The sequence below is a fragment of the Moschus berezovskii genome, chromosome 27 (genome assembly GCF_049115385.1).
Source record: "Moschus berezovskii isolate FMDL1 chromosome 27, NW_MosBer_1.0, whole genome shotgun sequence".
Classification (NCBI taxonomy): Eukaryota; Metazoa; Chordata; class Mammalia; order Artiodactyla; family Moschidae; genus Moschus; species Moschus berezovskii.
In genome coordinates, this window is record NC_142486.1 from 24988505 (window position 1) to 25001956 (window position 13452).

Here is a 13452-nt window from a genome sequence, read left to right on the forward strand (position 1 = left end):
TTATTAAAGTAGGGTTCAGGCTACAAGAACTGTTCACTCTCTCTCAAGTCCCAGCAACTCCACTGCTGAACATTTTCACCAGTCTTCAGAATTTTCCATCTCTGGATAAGTTTAGACTGGACAATATCTATATAATGAAAACTACCATATAAAATGCAACAACAGGGCATAGTCTACTCTCTCACTCTGTCATAGGACTAAATGTTTATCCCCCACCAATTCATATGCTGAAATCCTAAACACTGAGGTGATGGTATCAGGAGGTGGGAACTTCGGGAGGTGATTAGGTCATGAGGGTATTGCCCTCATGAATGGGATTAGTGCCCTTATAAAAGGACCCCAGAGAGCTCCTTCCTCCCTTCTGCCATGTGAGGACAAAATGAGATCACAGTCTATGAACCAGGAAGTCCTCACTAGACAATGAATTAGTCAGTAGCCTGATCTTGGACTTCCAGTTTCCAGAGCTGTGAGCAAGAAATATTTGTTGATTAAGCCACCTGGGCCATGGTATTTTTGTTACAGCAGCCCAAACAGACTAAGGCAGTCTGCCATGAAGGTATGCCATCACCAAGTGATAGGGGTGTCTTTGGGCAAAGCCTCATAGTCCAAATGGCCAAGTTATTATCCATAGGCAAGTTATTTATAGAGATTCAATACCATTTATTACTAAACTATGTTTTTATAATAGAATTTGTCATCATAGGAATTAAGTTTGAGGATTTAAGGACCACTGCTTTGATGATACGGGTAAAGAGCAAAATTTAAAGAAATAATGAATGCTGAAGGACAATTAAATACCTTATACGTGAAACTGTCAGTGATTAACAATTAAGCATTAATTTAACCTGGACTTTGCCACCTGGTTTATGCAGAATGTCGACTCTTAATGTGGAAAGTCCACTCAGACACACAGATGACTTCTCAGTTTTGGCAACCCCATAGGATGTGCTGGTAAGTTCTCTCTTCTATCTCTGATAGGCCAGCCCGCTCTCCGAGTCAAGCACACTCAGTCCATGTTTCACCTGACTCACATCTCTGGGTCCTGCAGGGGTGACACACCTTACTGCTGACCCTGAGTGAGTTCACAGGAAGCTGTGAAGGTCATTCTGTGGATATTAAGCTTGGGTTTCCCTAAGCAGAAAGGATTAGGCATTCCTTATCTTAATTCTGACTGTCTCCTAAATAAGTTATCTAACGTTCAGTCTTGTTTTCGCTAACTGTATACAGCTTCTCCATCTTTGGTTGCAAAGAATATAATCAATCTGATTTCGGTGTTGACCATCTGGTGATGTCCATGTGTAGAGTCTTCTCTGGTGTTGTTGGAGGAGGGTGTTTGCTATCACCAGTGCATTCTCTTGACAAAACTCTATTAGCCTTTGCCCTGCTTCATTCCGTGCTCCAAGGCCAAATTTGCCTGTTACTTCAGGTGTTTCTTGACTTCCTACTTTTGCATTCCAGTCCCCTATAATGAAAAGGACATCTTTTTTGGGTGTTAGTTCTAAAAGGTCTTGTAGGTCTTCATAGAACCGATTAACTTCGGCTTCTTCAGCATTACTGGTTGGGGCATAGGCCTGGGTTACTGTAATATTGAATGGTTTGCCTTGGAAACGAACAGAAATCATTCTGTCATTTTTAAGATTGCATCCAAGTACTGCATTTCGGACTCTTTTGTTTACCATGACTGACCTGCCTCTTGAGAAACCTGTATGCAGGTCAGGAAGCAACAGTCAGAACTGTACATGGAACAACAGACTGGTTTCAAATAGGAAAAGGAGTACGTCAAGGTTGTATATTGTCACCTTGCTTATTTAACTTATATGCAGAGTACATCATGAGGAACGCTGGGCTGGAAGAAGCACAAGCTGGAATCAAGATTGCTGGGAGAAATATCAATAACCTCAGATATGCAGATGACACCACCCTTATGGCAGAAAGTGAAGAGGAACTCAAAAGCCTCTTGATGAAAGTGAAAGAGGAGAGTGAAAAGGTTGGCCTGAAGCTCAACATTCAGAAAACAAAGATCATGGCATCTGGTCCCATCACTTCATGGGAAATAGATGGAAAAACAGTGGAAACAGTGTCAGACTTTATTTTTTTGGGCTCCAAAATCACTGCAGATACTGATTGCAGCCAGGAAATTAAAAGACGCTTGCTCCTTGGAAGGAAAGTTATGACCAACCTTGATAGTATATTAAAAAGCAGAGACATTACTTTGCCAACCAAGGTCCATCTAGTCAAGGCAATGGTTTTTCCCGTGGTCATGTATGGATGTGAGAGTTGGACTGTGAAGAAAGCTGATCGCCGAAGAATCGATGCTTTTGAACTGTGGTGTTGGAGAAGACTCTTGAGAGTCCCTTATACTGCAAGGAGATCCAACCAGTCCATTCTAAAGGAGATCGATCCTGGGTGTTCATTGGAAGGACTGATGCTAAAGCTGAAACTGCAATACTTTGGCCACCTCATGCAACGAGTTGACTCACTGGAAAAGACTCTGATGCTGGGAAAGGTTGGGGGCGGGAGGAGAAGGGGACGACCGAGAATGAGATGGCTGGATGGCATCACCGACTCTGTGGACATGAGTTTGAGTGAACTCCGGGAGTTGGTGATGGACAGGGAGGCCTGGCGTGCTGTGATTCATGGGGTCGCGGAGAGTCGGACACGACTGAGCGACTGAACTGAACGTTCAGTCTATACTCACTGGTCTCCAGTAACCACACACACCAAGGGTCAGAAATAAAACACTGGATTAGGGGGTTACCTGGTGGTCCAGTGGTTGAGAATCTGCCTTGCAATGCAGGGGACAGCAGTTCAATTCCTGATCCGTGAAGATCCCACATGCTGCCAAGAAACTAAGCCCATGTACCACAACTACTAAGCCTGCACTCTAGAGCCCGAGAGCCACAGCTACTGGAACCATGTGCTCAACTACTAAAGCCCATGTTCTGCCACAAGAGAAACCACTGCAATGAAAAGCCTGTGTGCTCTGCAACTACAGAAAACCCACGTGCCGCAAAGACCTAGTGCAGCCAAAAATAAATAAATATTTTAAAAAACCAACAGAAAAAACCCTACCAGATTATGTTTAGAGGAACTAACCTAACTATAGAGAAACACAGTGGTGGAAAGAGCACTTGAGGTCACTTATTGCTAGATGCTCCCAGGCAAGTCATGTCACACCTCTGAGCTTCAGCTTCCTCTTTTGTAAAAAGATCAGCCACCCAGCAAATAATATGTACTGAATAAAACTAAACTGCTTTGCCTGGAATTCAGTTCTCTCAACAATTAGTCCTCAAGCTATCTTCCTAACTCAACCTCCCACTCGGTCCTTCCAGAGGCACCATTTTTCCAGCCTCTAGGCCTCTGCTCTTGCTGTTGCCTAGGCCAGAATGCCCCCTCCCACCCCCGGTCTCACTTCAACATCTACAGATCCCCCTTACCTTCCAGACTTTTCAATGCCAACTCTTTTTTTTTTAAATTCCTCTTCCAAGTCAAGCGTCATTTCTAAAATTCCCTGGTACATTTTATGAACATCATGCATGACACTTATCATGTGCTGCAATAACTATAAACAGACCCACTCTCCCCTGTGAGCATGAAGTCTCTTTAAGTGTATTCCTATTTCAGCACAACGCTTGGCACAGTGGTTTGCACGTGAAAAATGGCCAAGAACTACTGGCAGGAGGAAGCAAATCACAGGCATTTACAATTGTAAGGGGCTGAGTGAACTTAAGGGAGGGGGGCACACCCTTGTCTTTTCTGTGGGTTCCATCAGTCTTTGCCATCCATCCCAGCCCTTACCTCCCCTAATGTGGATAGATCATGTGCATTCAGACAAGCTTCAGGCCATCTGCCCACCTGTGAACTGTTACAACAAAATTAACTAACCTACTTCATCCATAATCACCAGAGAGGCCTTAAGTTTGAGAAAAGAGTAACATCAAACACATTCTTCAGAAAATGGTTTGTCAACAGAACAAATAAATATGACCTTAAGCATAAACTCCAAAGACTTGTTAAGTGGATAGAGATTGTTTTTCTCCATTACAGGCCACTCCTTACTCTCCAAAAGGCAGAAATACAAAATTATTTTATCCTCCATTGTACTGCCCTGGCTTCCTCCATCAGCAGTTACGATTCACAGTAGCCAGTGGACTGCATAACAGCAGGCTTTAGCCTCTCCTCACATCCCCATGTTCCTCATGGACCAAACCAGCACAATGGCTCCATTCAGTATGTCTATGAGCCTCGGCATATGTTTGAGCTTACCTTGTTTTCTTTTTTCTATAAATAGGAAAATGAATTATTTAAAACCTAGCAAGAGGACTTTGATGAAACTCTTCTGAACAACAGGGTTGCTTAAGAGTTATGTCCATACCATAAAAGGTTTGGTACCATTTTACATTCATCAATACTGTAAAGAGTTATCAACCAGTATTATCACGTGATGCCATTCATTCCTTCATCATTTACTGAGTGCCCATGTAGTAGGCAATGCACCAGGAGCCAGGCACAGCACAGGGAATAAGGAAGATGAGACCTCGTGGAGCCGACACTCTTCAGGGGAGGGAAGTGGACAATTCTTTACATATTTACATGTTAAATAACAATACTGATAAGTACAATGAGGGCAAGTGCATAGTGTGAGGACAGTATGTCTTACAGAAGAACCTGACCCTAACTTTGTATGGGGCTTTTGAGCATAGCTCTCCAAGATGTAGATGCAGAAAAAATTAGTAAAACAAAGTTAGTTTTTTAAGGGAGGATGCATTGAGAGGAGGAAAGAAATAGGTAGAATCTAAAAGAGAAAACAAATGAACAAACATGAAATGGAAATAAAGTAAGATATAAAGAACAAATAAGTGGATGCCAGACAGGAGTATGGAGGGGGAAGGAGAGAAATTAGGGGAGGGAAGGAGAGAAATTAGGGGAGGGAGATAAATAGGTACAATCTTTCAATTGCAAAGTAAATGAGTCAAGGGTATGAAATACACAGTGTAGGGAATATGGTAAATAACAATGTAGTACCTGTGTGTGGTGAGTTAACTAGATTTATCACCATGATCATTTTGAAGGGTATTAGAAATATCAAATTACCATGCAGTGCTGTACGGATATGAGAGCTGGACTATAAAGAAGGCTGAGCGCCAAAGAATTGATGATTTCAAATTCTGGTGCTGGAGAAGACTCCTGAGAGACCCATGGACAGCAAAGAAATCAATCCAGTCTATCCTGAAGGCAATCAACCCTGAATATTCATTGGAGGGACTGAAGCTGAAGCCCCAATACTATGGCCACCTGATGCGAAGAGCTGAATCATTGGAAAAGACCCTGATGCTGGACAAGACTGAGGGCAGGAGGAGAAGGGGGCGACAGAGGATGAGATGGTTGGATGGCATCACCGACTCAATGGACAGGAGTTTGAGCAAATCAGGGAGATAGTGAAGGACAGGGAAGCCTGATGTGCTACAGTTTATGGGGTCACAGAGAGTCAGATGTGACTTGGTGACTGAACAACATGCTGTGTTTGTAGGTCAATTATAGTTAAAAAAAAAAACAAAAACAAAAAAACTCCTAGAAAAGCAGGTCAGATTTGGGGTTACCAGAAGCGAGGGACGGGGGGAGGAGTAACTAGATGAAGGCAGTCAAAAGGAATAAACGTCCAGTTATAAGGTAAGTACCACAGATGTAATGTGAAACATGATAAATATAATGAACACTGCTGTATGTTACGTACGAAAGTTGTTAAGAGAGTAAATTGTAAGAGTTCTCATCACAAAGAAAAAATATTTTTAAAAGCTTCTTTAATTTTGTACTTATATGAGCTGACATGTGTTCACTAAACTTACTGTGGTAAGCAGTTCATGCTGTATTTAAGTCAAATCATTATGCTGTACACCTTAAACTTACACAGTGCTATATGTTAATCATATCTCAAAAAAAAACTGGAAGGAAAAAATGTTTTCAAACAAAGGAGGGGAAGAGAATTCTAAAGGAGGGAAAAGCATTATTATTAATGGTAAGAACAAAAATCATTCTTTTTACCGCTATCTTGCTCTAAATATTCTCACTGTTGTTTCATCTTTGGAGGAACTGCAGATTTGTTATTTTCAGGATAATTCAGCAGGTCAGTCTTGAAAGGAACAGCTTTCCTGCCGATTTCTCAAGCTTCTGAGTATGAGAATTGGCTTTCAGAACTCTGAAACTGCAGAGCTGCATTGTATGCAGTTAGCTCTGAAACCCCACAGCATACTTTCATCTGAGAGATGGTTACACTAAGTTAATTTTACTGAGCCACTACTATGTGCCAGTGGACCGAGTGCCCCAGTACTTTCTCTCATTTAATCTACCACACGGACTTCCCGGTGGTGCAGTGGTTAAGACGTTGTGCTCCCAATGCAGGAGGCCTGGCTTCAAACCCTAGGCAGGGAACGATGGACCATCCCCCGCCGCCCCGGCCCCATGCCTCAATTAAAGATCCCGGGTGAAAGATCGTGCGTGCCACAACTAAGACCTGGCACAGACAAATGGAAGAAATTAATATTTTTTTAAAAAATTAATAAGAGTCTGCCTGCTATGCAGGGCACATGGGTTGGATCCCTGGTCCAGAAAGACTCCACATGCAATGGGGCAACTGAACCCATACACCACAACCACTGAAGCCCTCACACCTAGAGCCCATGCTCCACAGCAAGAGAAGCCACCGCAATGAGAAGCATGCACACTGCAACTCGAGAGCAGCCCCTGATTGCTGCAGCTAGACAAAATCCCTTGCACAGCAAGGAAAACCCAGTACAGCCAAGAATTAAAAAAAATCCAACAGAGGAACCACCACCATCATCTCCACTTTACAGATGGAGAAACTGAGGCACCATCCAGCCAATCAGTCCAAGAGCAAACAACTCATAAGCAGCAGAATCAGGATTGGGACCAGCACAGGCAGGAGGTTTGAAACTCACCAGTCTTTAGGGCCTCATCCCTAACACATCATACGATCCCACACACCCCCTCTTTTGCTCAGGCCGGCTCCTCTACCTGGAATGCTCACTATTCCTTCTCCCCTTCCCCACAGCCTTTCCCTGATAAACAAATGCTCTTCTTTCAAGACCCACTTTTAACATCTGTTGTTGTTGTTGAGTCATTATGTCTGACTCTTACAACCCCATGGACTGTAGCCCACCAGGCTTCCCTGTCCAGGGGATCTTCCAGGCAAGAATACTGGAGCGGGTTGCTATTTCCTTCTCCAGGGGATCTTTCCGACCCAGGGATCAAACCCGTGACTCCTGCATTGGCAGGTGGATCCTTTACCACTGAGCCACCAGGGAAGCCACCTTTAACAGTACTGCTTTCATTATAAAACACCCTCCTTTCTGAGGTGAGGGACTGTGCAGATAAAGGAACCCAGATAAAGAGAGAAGGGCTCACTCTTGCTGTGGCTTGGCGATAACCTCCCAGAAAGAACCACTGCCTAACAAGGACAAGGAGCTCTCCCCGGTGACAGCGAACAGGCATCTCTGGGTCAGAAGACGTGACCGACAACTGATTTGCAAGTCCTTCATTTCTCCTAAAGATCTGGGGGCAATGGGTGGCCCTAGACCAACCCCCTGCACGATCCAGCCTACACACTGAACCAATATGTCCAAAAGACCAGAACGGACCTCCCCGAAATAAGCCTTTGTCAGCACTCCACGCTGGCCTGGCTCAGGGTTCAACCAGAGTTTACTGTTGGGCTGAGCCAGCCCTGGCAAAGCTGCAGCTGATGAAGGTACAGCAGAGGCTGCATCAAGGGAGGCCAGAAAATGAATAGGGGGGAGGGGATGTTTTATAACCAGCTGAGGTGGGGGGCGATGTTTAAGGAGGCAAACAAACCCAATCTGCTCACTTCCACAAGCTTCATTTAATTTATATTTAGCCTTCTCTTTCTCAGTAATTGAATTTATTATTTATTTTGGCCAGCAACTGCCGCATGTGGCTTTCAGAACAACAACAAGCTTTTAAGGTTTAGCACCACAGCATTTAGAGACTTGAGCAAAATCATCGGATAAATTATTAAGCATGAAGTGGATGCTGCATTCCTGCCCCCGCCCCCACCCTGTAGCAGTTTAAAGTGCAGGGGAGGCAGAGGAGGAAGCCAGAGCTCTAACACAGGGGCGCTGAGTTTGTTTGGGATCTGTAACATTCAAGGCATGGCTCTGAGCTTATCAAGTTGGGAGAATAAAGATCTAGGCTTCTGGGGCCTCCACATGCAGCTCACAGCTCTGGCATCTCCAGCTCACAACTCATTCCTAATGCTACAGGTGACATCAAATTCAGGGGTCCCCACACACTATTCCTGACCTTTTTAAGAGGGAACCAGTTCATAAGATTTAAACTCTCCTAACATCAATTGCTGATTGCAGCCATGAAATTAAAAGGCGCTTACTCCTTGGAAGGAAAGTTATGACCAACCTAGATAGTATATTAAAAAGCAGAGACATTACTTTGCCAACCAAGGTCCGTCTAGTCAAGGCTATGGTTTTTCCTGTGGTCATGTATGGATGTGAGAGTTGGACTGTGAAGAAAGCTGAGCGCCGAAGAATTGATGCTTTTGAACTGTGGTGCTGGAGAAGACTCTTGAGACTCCCTTGGGCTGCAAGGAGATCCAACCAGTCCATTCTAAAGGAGATCAATCCTGGGTGTTCACTGGAAGGACTGATGCTAAAGCTGAAACTGCAATACTTTGGCCACCTCATGCGACGAGTTGACTCACTGGAAAAGACTCTGATACTGGGTAGGGTTTGGGGTGAGAGGAGAAGGGGACGACCGAGAATGAGATGGCTGGATGACATCACTGACTCTGTGGACATGAGTTTGAGTGAACTCCAGGAGTTGGTGATGGACAGGGAGGCCTGGTGTGCTGTGATTCATGGGGTCGCGGAGAGTCGGACACGACTGAGCGACTGAACTGAACTGAACTGAACATCAATTTAATCTAATTAATTAATTTAATCTAACCTTCATTTTGCACATCACTGGGTTATTGGCAGAGGCTGTTAATTTTTGTTTTGTTTCTTGCAAACCCATCATCCTTACCACAGCAGGCCTTAGGAGCAAGTTCCGCGTCTGCTGACGAGTAATGAGGACACACCTGCTCTTGTGGGAGGTGCAGTCTTCGTGGGGGAAGGGAGTGTCCAGACAATAAGTAAACAAACACACAGTAAGAGCATCAGATGACCGCAAGCGCAACAAAGACATGAGGAGGATGGTACACAGTGTGACTGGGAAGGTGGGGTTACTTTAGCGAGGGTGGACAGGAAAGGACGCCAAGAGGCAAGGCTTGATTCTCATCTCTGGCCTAGTAATTTTAGAAAATGCAAATATCTGGGGGGAAGATCATTCCAGAAAGAGGGACCAGCAAGGGCAAAGGCTCTGAACTGGTAGATGGCTTAGTATGTTCAAAGGACAGGAAAAAAGCCGGCGTCGCTACAGCATGGTGTGAGTTGAGGACGGAAGGCCGCTGCCAGACAGCAGACCATGTGGGGACTTCAGGCCAGGTGTCTGGTGTCTCTGTCTGGTGTCTTTGGTTTGATCCCAAAGGTGCTGAGAGGCTACTGGAGCACCCAGGAGTTGAGAATAAAACCAAGTAGAGTCTGAAAAGGTTCTTGGACAGCAATCATGTTTGAAGACTTCGGTGACACCGAGGGTCCGATGGGTAGGACCCAGCTGCCCACAACCCTAACCCTCCACCAGCGCACCCCTCACTGGCATCCTTCCCTTCCTTGTCTCACCTCCCTCTCACCCTCCTGACACTTCCTGGGATCACCTCCCAAATCAACCGCTCGCACAATCCTGGCTCCAGGACAGCTCTGTACCTCTTACAGAAATACATTTGGGGCAGAATTTTTATCCCTAACAGCAAACTGTAGAGCATATTCATTCTATACTGCTTAGACGCTACTCCTGTATCTCTGGAATTTCAAACCCTGACAACAATAAATAAACCTGAATCTGCTGTGAATGAGCAGTCCTAAGTTCTAAAACTCTCTAGGGATGTCTGAGCCACCTGACCTGACATGCCTGAGACAGATGTAGGAAGGTCCTTACAGGAAATAACCCAGGCTCTGTAATCTGTCTGACTCTATAAATGTGTATGTGTCCGAGGTGCTTCCTACTAAAGAAAAAATTCATCACTTATTTATCACTTTTTCTTTTCTTTCCTCCTTAAAGGAAGCTCTCTGCACGCATTCACACACTGCTGAGTCAGCTTTCCTAAGAAGCCAGGAAGTCTGAGAGCAAAGTGAGTGACGGGCTCACCTTGGGAGAGGCACTGGTTGGCCAGGGCCACCTGACCAGAATGCAGGTAGAGATTGAGGCGGGTGAAGATCCCCACCAGGGAGGGAATGGTAATGAAGCAGTAGGCAACGCAGGCCTAGAAGAAAGGGGAGAAACAGCAGGTTACGAGGCAATGCCATCACAGTGGATTAATTTTCTCATTTTCATCCACCGTATATTTTCAAGTAAAAACACTTAAAACAATTCATCTCCCCATTATGAACCCCAATTTCTCCTCCTTGCCTCTGCTGTATTTGCCTTTTTGGGAGGAACAGGAGGGGCAACCAAAGACAGTAATGGTGTACAAAACTAAATCTTCATCTGTCATCACAGGAAGTGAACAGATAACACCTAATATTGATCATTTAAAGAAGCAGTTGTTAAAACCAATTAGTTAAAAATGAATTAATTGGTACTTTGAAGAAGAAACTGCTAAAGAGAGACTGTGAGGAGAGAGGTATATGGTGAGAAAGGGCAGGGCTGGGAAGCTTATTTTCACTATCATCTTTTCAGTATGATTTTATTTTTAAAGCATGGATATGTATTGCTTTGATAAAATTTTGAGCAGCTTACTCAAGAAACAAATTTATTCCAAAGCTGGGAACTTGACAAGAGGAAAAAAGGTCCTAGGCTTTCCAGTTACTGGCTTGAGCCAGAGATAATTCAGCTGGCATACAAAAATGGAAATCCATATCAACCACCTCCCCTAATACATATCAAAATTCCGACCGACCCCTTTGATTGTTTCTTTTGAAAACATTAAGAAAACCGGTCAGTCCATGAATATGTAAGGAAAAATCTGGAAAATCAACATTAAATCACCCTTAATCTTTTTCTGGGAGGAACAATTCAGAAACTTGTGTAAGAAACAGCCCACTGGAGTTCAAAGTAAGTCTTATCTTTAAAACATACCCGGACAAATGCAGCGGTCTTTCTAGAATGATTTCCCTTCATTACTTTCCTTGTTTCCATTGCCAACCGGTTCACACTCTATAGATTAAAAAGTAAAACAGAAATGGGAATGAAATGATGGTTAATTCAGATTAAATATCTTCCAAAGAGATTTGAATGTTGACTGTATACAAGTCAATGAGAACAAGCTAACCAGAACCAAAACCGGTTCCGGAACCAAGACTGGTGAGCAGCAAACCCTGAAATGGCCAAGGGGTCATCAGGCCAGATTAAATCTTGGCTTGAGCAAACATCTCCAAGGGGCACTCACTGAGTTAAGTCATGCCTATCAGCTGGCATGATAAATGACCATTTTCTGGCTTAATGAATAGCCAGGGTTCACTTACTCCATTTCCAGAAATCCCACACACTAAGCTTAAGATCTTAGAGATCTTAAGAGAAACCTCCAAACCTGAACGTAGACCATACAAAATACCTCTGCAGCACTAACGCTAACCGTAAGAACAGTAAGAGCAGCCGCGTTATCGCTTAGAGCACACCAGGTGCCGTTCTAGGTGCTGTACATTCTTAAGCTCATTTACTCCTCATGACTTTACAGGCTGAGTACTATTAACTCCCCTGACTTACAAGTCTCTACATTTAGGTCTTAAGTTTACTAATGCTACAAAATTTGATAATCAGAGAACAAATATATAGAAAGGTCATTTTCCTTAAATTTACATGAAGCAATTCAAGAGCCTTAGGGAATCTTTTCACAAAAATGAGACGTTTGGACCTATGGTTCCCAAAATGTTTACCATGACACCCCAGGGTGTTACAGGAAAATCAGAGGGGCATCCCATGTTTTGGATAACTACAGAAGGGCTCAACTGTTGAACACTATGCAAAGCACTTGTGTGAGGTAGCTCACAGACATGGTACCTTCCTTGCAGTGATGCCATATCTTTGCAAAACTGGGTTTTTAGCAACTGCCGTGACAAAAAGTACTGTGCAAACATTAATGTAGGGGGAAAAGAAATCTATCTGGAACAAGAAATAGGGTAATGGTGTCCCATCTGATTTCAAGGTTTGAGAAGTCAAGAAATGCCTAGAGGTACATATACTTCATTAGTAAGTAATTATGATGATTTTAAATGGAATGCAAATATACTAATTTTTTTTTCAATTTACATAAATTGTTGGTTCAGAGAGCAAGCTGTTAGGGCACAAATTCTTAAGTTGCTTGAGACTAATTTCTTAATAAACAGAACTGTTATCTCTTCCTTTTTGCCTAAGGGCATCATGAAAAGTTACTAAAAGGCACTGTGAACCAAGAAAGCTGGGACTCTGGTTAGGTAACAAGGAGTTCTAACTAGGTTAATTTCTATACTAAATAATCACTACAACTCACTCAACTCTTCACTGTTGACATGCAGGAGTGAGAATATGCAAAGTTCAGAGAAAAAGAGGCCAATTAAACCACTCTAAGGCTCAAGCAAAATTGTAGATTTTATTAACCTTTGAGAAAACATCTTTCATGCCTTGGGAGCAGAAGCAATATGAGGCCAGAAGAATCTCAGATTAAAACTAGTGCGTGGTATATCAATGATCAATAAACATGTATTGAGAGAATAAATCAATGAGTGAAAATCCTTACGTGAATCAACTGTACAAGAACAGGTTCCAGATTGCAAAACATTGACCTGGCCTCAACATAAAAACTCAGCTGTTGTTCAAAATCACGGCCAAAGGACACCTAGAATCAAGGAGAAAGAAGTGACAATGTTATCTCTAGGCAGCTGTAAGCACACAATTGGAAAAGCTCCTCCTGAGTTTTATGGGGACAGGGGAGGTGCTACAATGACAAGACACCAAAAATTCCACAGATAAAGCTGGGTGGTATCTCAAGGGTATGTAAGCAAACACACACATCCGTGAACTGGAATATACTCTAACTAGCTGTCACATTACTTTAGCCAGCATATAGCAGAAACGTTACTATTACCACCTCATCTTCATGACATGGGCATTGGAGTAGAACATAAAAAGACCAAACAAAGGGTATAAAACAAATCTCAAAATGCAAAGAGGATTTCTGAGGCTAGAAGGAAACCACTGGAAAGGAAATTGTGGCATTTTGGGTGTCAGCTGCAGCCTTTTCACATAGATTTGGTGACTGGAAGTCATTTGTCAGAGGGATTCCCTAATAAGGGCCACACATTTCTGCTTCCTGATGGGGATTCCAACCTTTAG

At 43.4% G+C, this 13452-nt stretch overlaps 1 protein-coding gene across 4 annotated transcripts in view; it reads right to left on the reverse strand.

The window, feature by feature from the left end:
* The window catches only part of VPS35L (VPS35 endosomal protein sorting factor like), a 146335-nt gene that overhangs the window by 32051 nt on the left and 100832 nt on the right, over window positions 1-13452 (reverse strand). For all 4 annotated transcript variants that reach the window (XM_088833183.1, XM_055409583.2, XM_088833181.1 and 1 more), the window contains 3 exons: window positions 12857-12955; window positions 11221-11298; window positions 10291-10405 (listed from right to left, as the gene is read on the reverse strand). In XM_088833183.1, coding sequence (XP_088689309.1) covers window positions 10291-10405; window positions 11221-11298; window positions 12857-12955 — 292 coding nt within the window. The remainder of the gene's footprint in view (window positions 1-10290; window positions 10406-11220; window positions 11299-12856; window positions 12956-13452) is intronic.